Source organism: Coregonus clupeaformis, chromosome 18, assembly GCF_020615455.1.
Source record: "Coregonus clupeaformis isolate EN_2021a chromosome 18, ASM2061545v1, whole genome shotgun sequence".
In the NCBI taxonomy this organism is placed as follows: domain Eukaryota; kingdom Metazoa; phylum Chordata; class Actinopteri; order Salmoniformes; family Salmonidae; genus Coregonus; species Coregonus clupeaformis.
In genome coordinates, this window is record NC_059209.1 from 5757477 (window position 1) to 5775968 (window position 18492).

General features: G+C 42.6%; 1 protein-coding gene across 1 annotated transcript in view; it reads right to left on the reverse strand.

Moving 5' to 3' along the window:
* Positions 1–3624: 3624 nt before the first annotated feature.
* Positions 3625–18492, reverse strand: part of LOC121553878 (voltage-dependent T-type calcium channel subunit alpha-1I-like) — a 174478-nt gene continuing 159610 nt past the window's right edge. The window contains exons 38-41 of the mRNA XM_045227043.1: positions 15436–15570; positions 9413–9605; positions 8402–8847; positions 3625–7271 (exon numbers count right to left, since the gene is read on the reverse strand). Coding sequence (XP_045082978.1) covers positions 6609–7271; positions 8402–8847; positions 9413–9605; positions 15436–15570 — 1437 coding nt within the window. The 3' untranslated portion in view covers positions 3625–6608. The remainder of the gene's footprint in view (positions 7272–8401; positions 8848–9412; positions 9606–15435; positions 15571–18492) is intronic.

Genomic DNA, 18492 nt, shown 5'->3' on the forward strand with positions numbered 1-18492 from the left:
AATCTAGTCCGGTTACGGCCACAACTAGACCTCGTTTCAAGTTCACTTTACAAGTCTCCAATAAGCTCCCTTTGGTGAACAACGTGAACAAAAAGCTTGTAGAATAATGACTATTTTGAGTTTTCAGTTCATCGTTCGCCGGTAAGGGCCCCTGCGTGCTCTGGGCATTACTGACTCAAATGAATGAAATAAGTGGAAAGAAACACACACACGATGAGCGTGTGATGTGTTTATGACTACAGACAACAGCATGACAGGAGACAACACACAGAAACACACAGGTTGACATGTGGAGGCGGAAATGCTCAAAGAACTATATGAATTCTCTACTTCAACGTCTCTCAAACAGACAGATCCCACTCATTCCAAAACCATTTCTCATGTGGAAGAAGAGATGTTCACAGACACACACATCAATACTCTACCACTGTTTCTCCCTTTGAGCTTTACAGATCACATTGTCATGAAAATGTATTCTTCCCTCACGAGTGTCTGATAGCAGTGCGACAGAGGGAGAGGAGAGAGTGACAGAAAGAGGAGAGGGAAGGAAACATTTTCATGAAAATCTGATCTGAGAAAAGGAGACATGAGAAATGGTTTTGGAATGAGTGGGATCTGTCTGTTTGAGAGATAGAGAGAGATAGTTGCTGGTTAAAAATAAATAAATAAATGGGTTTATCAAGATAATATCAGAGTGCTGGTACTGTATGACCAATATTATGTAAATACATGGAGATTCTGGAGTTAGCCTGAGCTAGCCTACTGACCCCTTTTCTTATTCAGAACAAAATGGCCGCCGTTGTGATTGATGTGTTTGTCCTTTAAGACTGAGCACAGATCGGTAATGATGGTGACACACACACACATACAGGAACGCAGGCACATACACATAAGTGGGGTCACGCACACACACACACACACACCACCTCCCCCTTCAATCTCAAACAGATCCACACTGACACCACACACAGACCAGATGAGAGACAAAACCTCATCAATAATAAGGTGAGATAATTTGTTTTCCATTGTATTTCTCTTCACTGTGGTTTCAGTAATTGAAATAGGGGAGGAGGGATCAAGTACGATTATTGGGCTGTAGTAATAACAATTTGACTGCCTATTAGGATAACAAAAAGCACACAGACAGACACAGACTGTACTCATTAACTCCTTGCACTATTCATGTATAGTACTTTAGGCAACGAAATATGGTCCTTATATGGTCATAAACCTTAAGCCTAGATAAGGAAATAGGCTGGTAATTGCACGTCTTCATCAACAGGCTCTTCGTTCTCATTCACCTCCATTAAACAAAGACTCTGAGACAAAACACATGTAGCTGCTTCAGTGATTAATTGGCTATCTGAGCCCACCAGTTTCTAAAACCCATTAGTGTTGCATTGTAATATATATTTTTTATAGGAATTCCAATTAAATTGAGAGTTCTTATCTTGTTATTTCTGTAAACAATTCTATCAAGTAGTAATGCTCTTCAATTTGGTCTTAGTATGTGTGTTGTGTGTGTGTGTGTGTGTGTGTGTGTGTGTGTGTGTGTGTGTGTGTGCATGTGTGTATAATCCACATTCCCCTACGACAAAACATTAACTATTTATACAAAAAAATCACATTATTTCCCCACATGAATGCATTCGCTACAGTTTGTAATGACCCATTTTTCTTCATTTCTCATTTCCCCACTTTGTTATGAAAACTGCTTTTGGATTATGAAACGTGAATAGATTCATCCCACCTTTTGTACATTATCATTTAAAAACCACCCAGAAGGATTAATTCAATGGAACACAATTGAAGACCATCACTTAAAAGGTACAAACTGGAATATTTGCAAGTGTTTTTGGAAATCAGTGATATATTCCCCTTGATTTGAGAAGACAAATAGACTGTAGCGTTAAATCAGCCTATTGTTTCACCCTGTAAAGTAGTCTGAACTCCATCCATTATAACCAATGGGACAGGTGTAGTCTATAACAGGTGGCTCCCCATCTCAATTCATGTTCAATTAAGTCAATGTGTCTATGGCAGGCCAAAGTCAGATCACCTCTACGCTACTTGTCAAGCTAAATCAATCAAGACACGCTAGATTACAATTAGGTTAGCGTTAGCCGCAACACTAACAGTGTAGGGAGATGGGGACGTTGGCTTGAATGATGCTTAATTAGTTTTGACACATCAGGACCCCACGGGTGGTCTTCTCACTGCCCGTGTTCAAATGGCAGGTGAATAGACACCTCCATATGCTGCGTTGTTACCGAAGGGTCCTATAAATGAGGGAAACACACACAGCAATGACCGCATGCATTCACACATCACATGCACTGTCTCCTCCCCCATCTCTCTTTCCCTGTCTTTACCCTGAGGTGATGGCACTTTGCACAGGGTTAACCTGCATATCTATTCCATTACATCAACCATTCTGAGATATGAGAGAAGAGAGAACCTGTGTATCCTGAGGGTGACAACTTCAAAGAACCATCCGTCTCTCCCTCCCTCCCTCCCTCCCTCCGTGTATCCCAGATGTCCATACACACCCAGAACACGATTCAACATCATCCCTCTCCACAGCTGGGCAGTATCTAACAAGCTAAGACTGCGGCCATGCCAGCGAAGGTGTGTGTCTGTGTGTGCGTGTGTGTGTGTGTCTGTGTGTGTGTGTATACACAGCACACACACCTATCACCATCACCATCCTTTCACTCTCATTCATCTCTATTCATTTCTATTATTCCTCCTCTTCTGTTAGTCTGATCCCACACACACCTAGTAACCCTTGTGCTTCTCTCTCTCTCACTCTCTCTTCATATAATTCAATAGAATGGGAGTACAGTACATCAAGGGGTTGTAGATTGCTCTGGACAGCTGTGTGTTAGTGTTAGTGTTTAGCAGATGCCTGTTCGCGTATGCAGTCTTTTGATCAGACTGGTTCTCTCCGGGGGGAGGAGGGAGGCGCAGGTGTGCCAGTGTATCAGGCTGTGTGTGTGTGTGTGTGTGTGTGTGCGCATGCGTGCGTGCGTGTGTGTTTCTGCGTGTGTGTGCATGTGTGTACTTTTTGATCAGTCTGGTTCTCTCCATGGGGAGGTAAGCCCCAGGTGTACCAGTGTTACATACTTATCAGATGTATAGTCTGTTTTTCCTATATAGTGCACTACTTTTAACCTTAGGGTATTATAGGGAATAGAGCGCCATTTGCAACGCAACCATAGATTGATGTTAAAAACCCTTTCAAACTGAGAGCGGACGAGACCGAGACACAGAAAGCTAGTGTTGTTAGCACTGAATAGTGTTTGAATAAAGGCTAGGCCAGGCTAGCTGAAAATGTGCATGTTGCTGCTGAATATCAAGAAACCCACAGGATAGATTGTGACTAGGATCAATGACTTTCATACAGCTGTTTAAAAAAAATCTGAGAGCAGAGGGATGAGCGTTCACAAATACACCCACTCATCCAAGCAGGAACACACACCTGCCGCTAACACTAATAAGCTTCTCTTTGATACTTATAGATGTCAAACACACATTAGTTTTAGAAGCTGTGTGAGGAAGACTGATGCTACTGTTAATCATTTAAGACACTAAACAGTGAGATACGGCTCTGAAGACCGCAGAAGATGAAAATAAAAGAAAACAGAGGGAGAAAATAAAATTTAAAATAAACTGCCATATGATATATCTCTGTGAGACAAGACAGGATCCACTCTGACGTGAAGAGATAAGAGATGTGTTGATTTCAGATACCTTATCAAAGGCTTACTAAACAGCCGGTTGGTTGAATAGCAGCCTTTTGTAGTAAACAACATCTCTTCTGGTCTCAAACCTTTTGAAATGTCTGAGAACAAAATATGTTTGAACATATGTAGTCTTGTCGCGTTTGTATTTTAACATGGTGTTAGTATCATGGAATGATAAGGGCTTTAAAAAGCCAGCAAATAAAAATCTGTTGTTTTTTAAAGTAACCGATGACATTTATATCTGTGTGGACCAAGTTATTAAATCTAAAGCCCAAACCCACGGTTTCTCATTTCAAATATTTGTCGAAGAGATTACCCTTGATTCCACACACACACTTCAGGTCCTGAGAGACACTGAAGTTTCTATTTGATTTTATAATTTATTTAGCTTATTTCTCTGACTTGGCCTGTCTGTTTGTTGAGCTAGAACAATCAAGAGGAATGCCCAAGGTAAATGAAGAAGGCTATTTGAATAGTTGGAGTCCATTATTTTTAGAGAGAGAGAGAAACACCAGACGTAGAGTCCAACATTGACACTGATGAATATGTATAATACATGGGTTGGGTTTGTGTTGTTATCTAATTGTGTTTTTCTATCCTTACAAATCTACTCTCAAGATTACACACATATGTAGACAGCACTAACAAACCTTAACTTCGTCCTTACAAACAAAACATACAACATCCCCTTTGGAAGAGTTTACCTTTCATTAAGTCATCCCTAGGAATTATACATTGAAACTGAGCTAGCAATTGCTAGTGTTCCCACACAGCTGCTACTACGACGAATCAGTAACGTAATCAATAAAGATTTGTTTGGGAGAGAATGAGACTTTGGTTGCCTCAAGAAAAGGTTCAATGGTTAACATGAGAAGGTGAAAAGGGTATGACGTTCAAATGAATGATGACACGTCCTATAAATAGGATAAGTCACCATCTTAAAGAAAAGGTCTGAAGAATCAGCAGAGGTTGAGAAGCTAATCCACTTTTATGACTCTAAAATGACATTTCACAAAAGAATAACAACATGCAATTTGGGGGCCCGGGGAAAAGGCAAGAACAAAAGACATCCTCATCCTACCATCTTGGAATACATAGACATTCTCACACATCATAATTGAATGACCTTTGAATCTCAATGGATCCTATTGACATTTTACTGTAATACATGCCTTTATTAATAGCGATATATTTGAACCCTCTTGCCTATCTTCTACCTATATCTGTGTCATATATCTGTATGCTTCACATATTGCATATCACATATACTGGGGAAATAATATGTATTATAAACTGGCTTTTCCAAGGTGGGTATTTTAAAGTGATACTTCGCTACTTGTTAACTTGATATTCCTACTTTCCTTCCTGCAACATTCCAGTGTCTATATGGAGATATTGAATATGAGGTTAGAAAATAGTGGAGTGCCCCTTTAATTCAAACGGATAAAGAGAAAGAATGAAAGGAAGATAATGTTGGACAAAGAGAGATAGAGTGAGAGATTTGTTCCTCTCTGATCTTTTTCTGTCTTTAAGGAAAACCAAAACATACTGCAGTTAAGCTGACATCTTTGACATCTTTGTGGTTGTGGTGTGTGTGTGTGTGTGTGTGTGCGTGCCTGCATGTGCTTGTATATTTATGTGTACATCAAAGTGTGAGTGTTGAAAAAAATACCTTTCATGTGTTTATAGATCCACTTCAGTGTTTTCTGTGGTCCACCTGAGGTATACAATTTTCCTTCAAAATGTCGATACACAACGCTGCACAAATGTCAGCAAGGGGCGACAAGAGACAGGGACTCCATTTTGTGAAACTGACCGGGACTTCGTTTTCACCAACCAAGATGGCCTCCGATCTCGATCTGTCATTGAATATGGTGTATCTATCCAGTAGGAATAGGAGAGCATCTTCTTCTCTTAAGCCCTTGGTTCATGGGTGATTCATGAGAACATGGCCTATTCCTCTATGGTACGGCATATGTTCTCATTCATTCCCCACGCCTCTTCACTATAGCTTTTACATATTTATTTTTTTCCATTTAAAAAGGTGCCATTTTGCTATTTCTAGATTACCCTTTATATCTCACACTAACACACATAGAGGGACACATCTACATTCATACAGATGCAATACGTTTTATAATTAGAAAACATCAAATATGCAACCTTGATTTTCTTTCACCTATCAAACGTTATTTAGCTAAAAGAAAAAGTTGGTAATCAATGCTACCTTATAGATGTGAATAAAATAAAAAACGAATCTGTACAAAGTCTCATCGAAAGGACTCCTACTACAATCTGCTTATCTTAATAATAAGCATAGTCTTTTTTCAAGAGGACAAACGCATTAGCCTACCATTAGCCTAGAGTTAGCAGCTAGGCTATGCTATCCCTGTTATCAATCACAGGAGCGTTAGCATTAGCTGCTAAGCTAGCCCTGTTAGTCAAGGAGAACCCAATCGTTTTCCTTTGGAGTTTCATCAGTGTTCCGACAATGTTCACACGAAATTCACATTTTGGTTCTTTTTCTTGCTTTTCTTTGGGTGTATGGATGAGGGTGACTATGCTCCATGCAAGGCCATCATTAGCATGTCTTTCAAGGGTCCTGCCATTGCTGTATTGCTCTCAAAGAATATCCACGTCTCAGGAAATGAGATAATGCCTTAATTACCCAGAAGTCATTGTAATCCTCCACAAAATTGATACCAATCCCTCAGAAGAGAACATGGACACCTCACTGATGAAAAAAGAGAGAAAGACAGAGGGAGGAGATGAGTTCACTGAACAGATATCAATCAAACACCTCTACTTTCCAAGAGGTTGAAAGTTGAACAAAATATAAAGTTCCAACCGATAGATCAAGTTTCATCTGTTTTTCCTCGAGCCGGCATCCATCATCAGACTTGTACTTTTAACTCCAAACCCCGTCTCCCCTTCCTGTCCACCCCTCTCCTCAGTCCAAGGGTTGGAGAGGTACCCATGAGCATCTATTTCATAGTACTGTTGTCCATCTTTACTCCTGACAGAAAGATTTGCCTGATACAAACTCCCAGTGCTATTACACTTCTTCACCAGCGGGGGTGCCAGGGAGCTAGGCGACAGCAGTGACGTCAGAGACAAACTACTAAGCGTCTCCGATAAATGTTCGCTGTTAAAAGCCTGATTGGATCCTTCCCCTCCTGTCCCTATCCCACAATCATCATCCGAAGGGTCTATAGAGTCTTGCCTTGGGCAGCCGGGACTGGTGCTGCTGCCACAGCTGCTCTGGCTCCTCTGGTGCCCTCTAGTGGCTTGGAGGTTGAATGCGGTACTGCGGCCTCTCAGTGAGGGGTGACCCAGCGATCTGGGGGTTTGTCGGGGTTCGTCGGGGTGAGGGAGGGGGAGAGGGCAGAGGAGAGGCAGGGCCAGGGAGAGTCCTAGGTCTCCTCGAGGGGGGGAGACGCTAAAGCTGAGACCTTCCTCCAGGGTGGTCTGGAGGCTGTCCTCGGAGCTGCCTGTGGCCAAGGATGAGTCACTGTGGGATGGGTGCTGAGGAAGGAGAGAGGGGGTGGCGGGGTGGAGGGATAGAAAGGGGGAAAGGAGAGTAGTAAGGAGAGAGAGAGAAGAGAAAGAAACAGAGAGATAGACAGTAAGAGAGAAAGAGAGAAAACATGTGAATAAGAGCAGGATGACGTATTAAAGCACAAGAACCCAAAAAACAGAGAGAGTCAAGTAGAGAAGGGATGACCTAGCTAATTAGTGTAGTGCCTTAGAAATGTATTGGAACAGAATCTCACAAAGCAATCCTGTAAATGACATAAACAAAACAAATAGGTACAGAAAAGGTCAGTTACATTATGTTGCCATGGTTACCTCTGAAGCAGAAGAAGAAGATCGTTTGTTTTTGTGTGCCAAAATCAGAAAGTGCACCCTTACCACCGTAGAGGACGATTTAAATGAAAATGAGGCACTCTAAAGTCTAAATAGGAAGATATAAAGGTCTCAATAGGAAGATATATGATCGAAGTTTGATGCACTCAGCCCTTACATATATGCCCATTTATTCTGTTTTATTCGATAATAACTGTCTAAACCACAGTGAGCTTTCTGGAACAAAATGGCTGCTGTGCATCACCTGTATACTTCCCCCTCTTAGAATATAAAAGAGTTAGCTACAGTATACTGTAAATGCAATCTCTTATAATAAGCATCCCCATGGACCTTAACTCTAGTGGAGTGTAGCCCTTACCTTGCGTTGTTATTATTAGTGGCTTGGGTCTTTTTTAATATCGAGGAATATTTCACTTTCTCTGTTCATAGGAGTAACAACATGAATTTGTGCATGAGGCAGAAATAATGCGGTGCGACTCGAGTTTCACCATCAGCTGGAAGACGGTGTCCCTTTTTTTCAGTGTCAGCGGGGTATGGTAGTAGGTGCCAGGCGCACCGGTTTGAGTGTGTCAAGAACTGCAACGCTGCAGGGTTTTTCACGCTCAACAGTTTCCTGTGTGTATTGAGAATGGTTCACCGTCCAAAGGACATCCAGCCAACTTGACACAACTGGGGGTGCAACTCAATATTAGGAAGGTGTTCTTAATGTTTTGTACACTCAATGTATATTTCACTACATGAATTCAGTAACCTACTCCCTGTACCAATATGACCCCATGGTCTCTTACCTGGTAGTCTTGGACCCTGCTGTTGGCCCCTGGGGAGGCTAGGACCCTGCTGTTGGCCCCTGGGGAGGCTAGGACCCTGCTATTGGCCCCTGGGGAGGCTAGGACCCTGCTGTTGGCCCCTGGGGAGGCTAGGACCCTGCTATTGGCCCCTGGGGAGGCTAGGACCCTGCTGTTGGCCCCTGGGGAGGCTAGGACCCTGCTGTTGGCCCCTGGGGAGGCTATGACCCTGCTGTTGGCCCCTGGGGAGCGCAGAGAGGCCCAGGAGGCTGAGGAGGGCAGCCTGGATGTCTCTCTCCCCCCTGGGTCTACTCCCGTCCTGGGGCTGGGTGGGGGGACCGCTGTGGCTGTGGCGGGGTGGAATAACTCCACGGGGAGATGGAAGAGAGGAGAGGAGGAAGAGGACCCTCTACATCCGACACTGCCAACCTGGTCACTGTGATCACCATCTGTTGACATACAGTCATTATCTATAGAAAGATATACATTTAGTGTGTAGAATAAACATGAGTTATCTATCTATCCATCTATCAATTAATTAATTAATTAATCCAGTCATCCATCCAGCTGTATGATATTTGACTGAGAGGCATCTGTTGTAGCGTATAATGCTAATGTTATGGTGGAATGAAGGATAGGAATGTCATTGAGTGTCGTTAATCAATGTTTTGTGTATGAGGCTGTCTGCATGTCAGACGCCAGCCCTTCTGTCTTTTAGTTAATTAACATTGGGATCTCAGTGTAATCAACTGTGTGAATATGGAGCAAAACTAAAATTTTCACTCTCACACATCTGAGCATGAGAGACCTGAAGGAAAACCTTCTGATTGAAATCATAACTTCAATGTCATTGCAAAGTCATGTGATCGTCATTAAACACAGTCAGTTAAATACCAAGAGCATAATCCAAGGTCACTGGATGGAAATGTCAACTGGTAATGTATGCACACATATCCATCAGATTTCACAAGTGCTAATGAGATGGGAAGATAAAGGAAAAGGAGCCGCCGTTACCTCTGTTGTGGAGGAACTGGGGAGACTGGCTCTGGAACTGGGGGTGGACGCCCACCTCTAGCAGGAATCCTACCCCATCCTCAGGGCCTCTGCTGTGGGGTCGAGAACCTCCGTGCCCCCAATACCCTCCACACCCAGCCTGGATCCCCCTCAATTCCTCAGAACTGTGGGAGTCACTGCTTCCTCTCTCCTCCTATAGAGAGAGAGACGGGGAGAGAGAGAGAGCGAGTACCTCAGGGTTATCCTATAACAAATATGTGACTCGTTTCAGGAAACTAGGCGTATGTCGCGGGTCACTACTTCATAGGGGAGCCATTTGAACGTAAACTTTTTTTTAAATCAAAATGCGTTTTTTGGCAGAAATGCCTTCTGGAACATGTGAACTTTCATGTGCCTTAATAACAAACGTGTATGCCATCTGTAAATACGAATACAATTGTTAAATTATTAGCCTAGTTGGTTTAGCCACAGAAAAAGACAGCAACCTTCCCGCTAGCCATGATTGGCTGAGATAATGAGTGGGCTGGACATGCCGAGAGATGAGTTCGGATTGGTCTGCCATATAGCATGCTTCTATCTATTTGAGCTGGTCAGTACAGTGAGGGAAAAAAGTATTTGATCCCCTGCTGATTTTGTATGTTTGCCCACTGACAAAGAAATGATCAGTCTATAATTTTAATGGTAGGTTTATTTGAACAGTGAGAGACAGAATAACAACAACAAAAATCCAGAGAAACGCATGTCAAAAATGTTATAAATTGATTTGCATTTTTAATGAGGGAAATATGTATTTGACCCCTCTGCAAAACATTACTTAGTACTTGGTGGCAAAACCCTTGTTGGCAATCACAGAGGTCAGACGTTTCTTGTAGTTGGCCACCAGGTTTGCACACATCTCAGGAGGGATTTTGTCCCACTCCTCTTTGCAGATCTTCTCCAAGTCATTAAGGTTTTGAGGCTGACGTTTGGCAACTCGAACCTTTGGCTCCCTCCACAGATTTTCTATGGGATTAAGGTCTGGAGACTGGCTAGGCCACTCCAGGACCTTAATGTGCTTCTTCTTCAGCCAGTCCTTTGTTGCCTTGGCCGTGTGTTCTGGGTCATTGTCATGCTGGAATAACCATCCCCTGGCTGAGGGAAGGAGGTTCTCACCCAAGATTTGACGGTACATGGCCCCGTCCATCGTCCCTTTGATGCGGTGAAGTTGTCCTGTCCCCTTAGCAGAAAAATACTCCCAAAGCATAATGTTTCCACCTCCATGTTTGACGGTGGGGATGGTGTTCTTGGGGTCATGGGCAGCATTCCTCCTCCTCCAAACACGGCGAGTTGAGTTGATGCCAAAGAGCTCAATTTTGGTCTCATCTGACCACAACACTTTCACCCAGTTCTCCTCTGAATCATTCAGATGTTCATTGGCAAACTTCAGACGGGCATGTACAGTGGGGAAAAAAAGTATTTAGTCAGCCGCCAATTGTGCAAGTTCTCCCACTTAAAAAGATGAGAGAGGCCTGTAATTTTCATCATAGGTACACGTCAACTATGACAGACAAATTGAGAAAAAAAAATCCAGAAAATCACATTGTAGGATTTTTAATGAATTTATTTGCAAATTATGGTGGAAAATAAGTATTTGGTCACCTACAAACAAGCAAGATTTCTGGCTCTCACAGACCTGTAACTTCTTATTTAAGAGGCTCCTCTGTCCTCCACTCGTTACCTGTATTAATGGCACCTGTTTGAACTTGTTATCAGTATAGAAGACACCTGTTCACAACCTCAAACAGTCACACTCCAAACTCCACTATGGCCAATACCAAAGAGCTGTCAAAGGACACCAGAAACACAATTGTAGACCTGCACCAGGCTGGGAAGACTGAATCTGCAATAGGTAAGCAGCTTGGTTTGAAGAAATCAACTGTGGGAGCAATTATTAGGAAATGGAAGACATACAAGACCACTAATAATCTCCCTCGAGCTGGGGCTCCACGCAAGATCTCACCCCGTGGGGTCAAAATGATCACACGAACGGTGAGCAAAAATCCCAGAACCACACGGGCGGACCTAGTGAATGACCTGCAGAGAGCTGGGACCAAAGTAACAAAGCCTACCATCAGTAACACACTACGCCGCCAGGGACTCAAATCCTGCAGTGCCAGACGTGTCCCCCTGCTTAAGCCAGTACATGTCCAGGCCCGTCTGAAGTTTGCTAGAGTGCATTTGGATGATCCAGAAGAGGATTGGGAGAATGTCATATGGTCAGATGAAACCAAAATAGAACTTTTTGGTAAAAACTCAACTCGTCGTGTTTGGAGGACAAAGAATGCTGAGTTGCATCCAAAGAACACCATACCTACTGTGAAGCATGGGGGTGGAAACATCATGCTTTGGGGCTGTTTTTCTGCAAAGGGACCAGGACGACTGATCCGTGTAAAGGAAAGAATGAATGGGGCCATGTATCGTGAGATTTTGAGTGAAAACCTCCTTCCATCAGCAAGGGCATTGAAGATGAAACGTGGCTGGGTCTTTCAGCATGACAATGATCCCAAACACACCGCCCGGGCAATGAAAGGAGTGGCTTCGTAAGAAGCATCCTGGAGTGGCCTAGCCAGTCTCCAGATCTCAACCCCATAGAAAATCTTTGGAGGGGAGTTGAAAGTCTGTGTTGCCCAGCGACAGCCCCAAAACATCACTGCTCTAGAGGAGATCTGCATGGAGGAATGGGCCAAAATACCAGCAACAGTGTGTGAAAACCTTGTGAAGACTTACCGAAAACGTTTGACCTGTGTCATTGCCAACAAAGGGTATATAACAAAGTATTGAGAAACTTTTGTTATTGACCAAATACTTATTTTCCACCATAATTTGCAAATAAATTCATTAAAAATCCTACAATGTGATTTTCTGGATTTTTTCCCCTCATTTTGTCTGTCATAGTTGACGTGTACCTATGATGAAAATTACAGGCCTCTCTCATCTTTTTAAGTGGGAGAACTTGCACAATTGGTGGCTGACTAAATACTTTTTTTCCCCACTGTATATGTGCTTTCTTGAGCAGGGGGACCTTGCGGGCGCTGCAGGATTTCAGTCCTTCACGGCGTAGTGTGTTACCAATTGTTTTCTTGGTGACTATGGCCCCAGCTGCCTTGAGATCATTTACAAGATCCTCCCGTGTAGTTCTGGGCTGATTCCTCACCGTTTTCATGATCATTGCAACTCCACGAGGTGAGATCTTGCATGGAGCCCCAGGCTGAGGGAGATTGACAGTTATTTTGTTTTTCTTCCATTTGCGAATAATCGCACCAACTGTTGTCACCTTCTCACCAAGCTGCTTGGCGATGGTCTTGTAGCCCATTCCAGCCTTGTGTAGGTCTACAATCTTGTCCCTGACATCCTTGGAGAGCTCTTTGGTCTTGGCCATGGTGGAGAGTTTGGAATCTGATTAATTGATTGCTTCTGTGGACAGGTGTCTTTTATACAGGTAACAAACTGAGATTAGGAGCTCGTTACCTGTATAAAAGACACCTGGGAGCCAGAAAACTTTCTGATTTAGAGGGGGTCAAATACTTATTTCCCTCATTAAAATGCAAATCAATTTATAACATTTTTGACATGCGTTTTTCTGGATTTATTTGCTGTTATTCTGTCTCTCACTGTTCAAATAAGCCTACCATTAAAATTATAGACTGATCATTTCTTTGTCAGTGGGCAAACATACAAAACCAGCAGGGGATCAAATACTTATTTCCCTCACTGTATGTGTACGTAATCCTGTCTAACGCGGCTTTTTTAAAAATGTATCGTGTAGTAAAACTGCGTAAGTGTTGCTCTCCACTTTCTGGAGGACCGAGTTTTGAAATCAGTGTATGATAGAGTATGATAGCTAAGGAGATGGAGAAAACACCTGTCTCCGGATTATACATCTTCAAACTAAGGGCAACCATGGCATCCGTGACAGGGAGATGCGTCCATCCATGATGTATACGGGTAAAACGCTCTGGATAACATGAAAACAGCCTAACCAGCTCTGCTAGGGTGAGTAAAATGGTCAGAGTGGGGTGTTCTCTCTTTTGTGTCTGGAAGTAGCTAGCAAGCTAGCCAATGTTAGCCAGTTAGCTTGGGTGCTTGACTGCTATTGTGAGGTCAGAATGCTCGGATCAACTCTACTCATCGGCCAGAGCATCCAGTGTGCGCTCTGAACGCTCCGAGAGCAAAACGCTCTGAATTTACGAACGGACAATCTGACAACGCTTTGAATTTACTAACGTCCAGAGCGCACTCTGGCACTCCAGATTGAATTTACGAACACACCCTTCAATAGAATGTCACTTCGACAACTGTTGATAGACGTAGCTGGTAAATTCGCTCTGGCTATCTACGCCGATTTCAGAGCACTGTCGTCTGAGTGTGCCAGAGCACAGAATAACTGACGGATTTACGAACGCTCAACACCCGTTGAATATGCGTAAATTGTTGCCAGCAGCACAGTTACAGTCACATAAAAACAGCCTAACCAGCTCTGCAAGGGCGAGTAATGGTCAGTGAACTGTTCTCTCATTTGTGTCTGGAAGTAGCTAGCAAGTTAGCCAGTTAGCTTGGGTGCTTGATTGCTGTTGTTAGGACATAACACTCCGATCAACCCTTAAAGAGATGGGTGGGGCTAAAGCTTAAGAGGGTGTGAACGATGCTGAATGAGTGTAGACAAAGAAGAGCTCTCCAGTAGGTAACAAAACATTCAAAGGCCATTTTCTCAAAAGTGAGGTTACAAGTTTATCAACTTTCAAAGCATAATTATTTCCCCATTGTTTCTCAAATGCAGTGTATGATATACCATTTTGTAGCTCTGTGTCTCTTTTATCCAATGTAAAAAACACAATTTCAAATGTTGCTACATAAGAACGAATCAAGGCGGTCGGTCACACATAAGCATTCAGGATGACTTCAATTAACACTCACATATAATCTGTAAAGTTCCAGGTACTACTGCTAGCATTATTATAAATCAATAAGCATCTGTTGCTATGGCTATACGGGCTAGCCCTATCTAGCGTGAATTAGAAATTAACATTCTATCTTCGGGCAGGTAACATGTATTAGCATTTTAAGTGTATTAACCAAGTTAGGCTACCACAGGTGTAGCATGTTAAAATAGTTAAACTACCACACTATCATATTAGCATTGAAATAGGCATAATTTAGAGCCAAGAGTGGTTGAACTTGAACGCTTGCTCTTGTTGTCAATATATAATTGTAAAGAAAACCACCATGGGGTATTTTTCCTATTTAGAGAATTGTAATAATTTTTATATTTCCTACTATTTGATACTACATCTCTCTTCAGTCAATACGTCTGTTGATTAATAATATATTTTTTCCAAACTAAAGTAATTACAAGCTCCACAGGGCCTTGTGCTAGATTGGATATCTAATTAGTTTCAATAGAGAAAAGCAATAAGGTAAACCAGGTGAAACGAGTTAGAGGAGACGGGTTGAGATCCATAGACACACAGACATCACGATCATGCTCACACACACACGCGCACGCATGCGCACACACACACACATACACATCACAATCATGCTCACACACACACACACACACACACGCACACACACACACAGACATGCATCATACGCAATCACACATGCACACACACACAGACCTGTCGCCCTAGCCTGCCCACGGCACATGGTGAAACACACACAGGAACATTGATTCGCTAATCAAGCAGTTAAGCATGTAAATAGTAATTAATTAAAACATTAAGGATAAGTGATATGCCGAGATAATGAGAGAAGCTGTTTGTCCCCTGGGTCCAGCTAGAGATGCAGTGGATTGCAGTGTGTGATATAATGTGTTAATGTGTGTAAGCAGTTGAATTATGCAAAAACATTTTTTTTTAATAGTTTCTCAGTGTGTGCGTGTGTTTTGTGTCAATGAGAGCAAGTATGTGTGTGTGTGTTTGTGTGTGTGTGTGTGTGTGTGTGTGTGTGTGTGTGTGTGTGTGTGTGTGTGTGCGTCCCACCTTGCCGTCCTTGACCAGTAGCTGGTAGTCACTGTGGTCGTCCAGACTAAGATCATCAGGAAGGGCCAGAGATGACGACTTATCAGACAGCTGCTCTGACATCAGAGACGCCTGCTCCACCTCAGCCAATCGGATCTGCGATACAGACACACAGAATTCCAACATAGAGCACATTATGTCATTCACTACACCTGATTTCTTATGTGAAACGTGTGAGTAACACTTTCTTTGCGGTAAACTCACATGATGCATTATAAGCGCATTTAAAAATGCCAAATAATACACATACAGTTCACAATAACACTTACTATAAGCTGTCATAACAACTCATAAGGTTAAAATGTGTTGCCCTTTATTCAGTCCTCATTAAACCACATGGTAAATCTACTACTACTGCAATAGTAAAGTTCTAACTGACTGAAGTTCTAACTCCCACAGTGCTGTAAGGAAGTGGACAGCCTGCTCTCTAGGTGGACTGTGTCAAAAAGGTGTGCGTCTGATTGGCTGACAGTCAGGAAGTTGAAGGTAATGAAGGAGGAAAAGGAGGTGGTAGCGACAGGTTGGTATGGTAATATGACAGTGTGGGTTATATCTGGACCATTAGACCGACTGAGGAATGTCCCTGTCAGTTGAACTGAGCCCATCAATATAATGGAAGGGAGGGAGGGATGGGAGTGAGACACCATTTTTGTTATATGTATACTTTGACAATGTAAGTAATTTAACTTTCCATGTCAATAAAGTCTATTGAATCGAATCGAATCAAAGAGAGAGAGAGAGAGAGAGAGAGAGAGAGAGAGAGAGAGAGAGAGAGAGAGAGAGAGAGAGAGAGAGAGAGAGAGAGAGAGAGAGAGAGAGAGAGAGAGAGAGAGAGAAAGAAAGAAAGAAAGAAAGAAAGAAAGAAAGAAAGAAAGAAAGAAAGAAAGAAAGAAAGAAAGAAAGAAAGAAAGAAAGAAAGAAAGAAAGAAAGAAAGAAAGAAAGAAAGATGGAGAGAGAGAAGATATAAATGTTTTATTGTCACATACACCAGATAGGTGCAGTGAAATGTGTTGTTTTACAGGGTCAGTAATATATGTATATATATATATGCCATAGTAGTACGTTTCCCCTGGAGCAAATTAGGGATAAGTGCCTTGCTCAAGGGCACATCGACAGGTTTTTTCACTTTGTCTGCTCGGGTATTCGAACCAGCAACCTTTCAGTTATTGGCCAAACACTAACCACTAGAGCGAGAGATGGACAGACGACAGATGGATGACGGGTTAAGGCTTGAGCTCTCACTACTGTTCTCTGTGTGTACTGCACTACACGTAGCATAGTATGTAAAGTATGCCCCCTTCTCACACACACACATGCACACACACACACCACACTGATAAACCAACAACCATTGACATCCCAGTCATCCCTCCTTAGCGCTGTGGCGGTCATGACATTTTGTCAGCTGGTGATTGTCAAGCTAATAACTGCCGGTCTCACGGTAATTGACCGTTAAGTAACATAAACACGTTTAGCATCTCCTGGCTTCCACGCATAGCCTACAAGCCACTGATGCAGACCTTAGAAACATCTACATTTAAAAAGTCTAATAAATCCATGTAATATAGCCTATGCCATCACAATAAATCCATTATTTATTTTTGACAGGACTAAACAAACGTAATATGAAGAACAGAATAGCATACTCTGAGTTGTCCTTATGTTAGGCCCTGATCTGGATATGCCGTATGGCTGTAGGCTACACTAGTTCATTTAGCAGAAAAGATTTGCTTAGAATTGCGTGGCATTTTTTCATTGTATTTTATAGTATGAATAATACAATTGAACATAGCTGAATAAAATAGAAAATATATTTTCGGCAAATGATTTGAGGGAGTGCGCATATGCGGCTATTCTGTGTTGAGCGGTTAACAAAGAAACAGGTCATCCTACAGTGGCTTGCGAAAGTATTCACCCCCTTGGCATTTTTTTGTTGCCTTACAACCTGGAATTAAAAAAAAATTGGGGGGGGGTTTGTATCACTTGATTTACACACCATGCCTACCACTTTGAAGATGCAAAATATTTTTTATTGTGAAACAATCAAGAAATAAGACAAAAAATTCCAGGAAACTTGAGCGTGCATAACTTTTCACCCTCCCAAAGTCAATACTTTGTAGAGCCACTTTTTGCAGCAATTACAGCTGCAAGTCTCTTGGGGTATGTCTCTATAAGCTTGGCACATCTAGCCACTGGGATTTTTGCCCATTCTTCAAGACAAAACTGCTCCAGCTCCTTCAAGTTGGATGGGTTCCGCTGGTGTACAGCAATCTTTAAGTCATACCACAGATTCTCAATTGGATTGAGGTCTGGGCTTTGACTAGGCCATTACAAGACATTTAAATGTTGCCCCTTAAACCACTTGAGTGTTGCTTTAGCAGTATGCTTAGGGTCATTGTTCTGCTGGAAGGTGAACCTCCGTCCCAGTCTCAAATCTCTGGAAGACTGAAACAGGTTTCCCTCAAGAATTTCCCTGTATTTAGCGACATCCATCATTCCTTCAATTCTGACCAGTTTTCCAGTCCCTGCCGATGAAAAACATCCCCAAAGCATGATGCTGCCACCACCATGCTTCACTGTGGGGATGGTGTTCTTGGGGTGATGAGAGGTGTTGGGTTTGCGCCAGACATAGCGTTTTCCTTGATGGCCATAACGCTCAATTTTAGTCTCATCTGACCAGAGTATCTTCTTCCATATGTTTGGGGAGTCTCCCACATGGCTTTTGGCGAACACCAAACGTGTTTGCTTATTTTTTTCTTTAAGCAATGGCTTTTTTTCTGCCCACTCTTCCGTAAAGCCCAGCTCTGTGGAGTGTACGGCTTAAAGTGGTCTTATGGACAGATACTCCAATCTCCGCTGTGGAGCTTTGCAGCTCCTTCAGGGTTATCTTTGGTCTCTTTGTTGCCTCTCTGATTAATGCCCTCCTTGCCTGGTCCGTGAGTTTTGGTGGGCGGCCCTCTCTTGGCAGGTTTGTTGTGGTGCCATATTCTTTCCATATTTTAATAATGGATTTAATG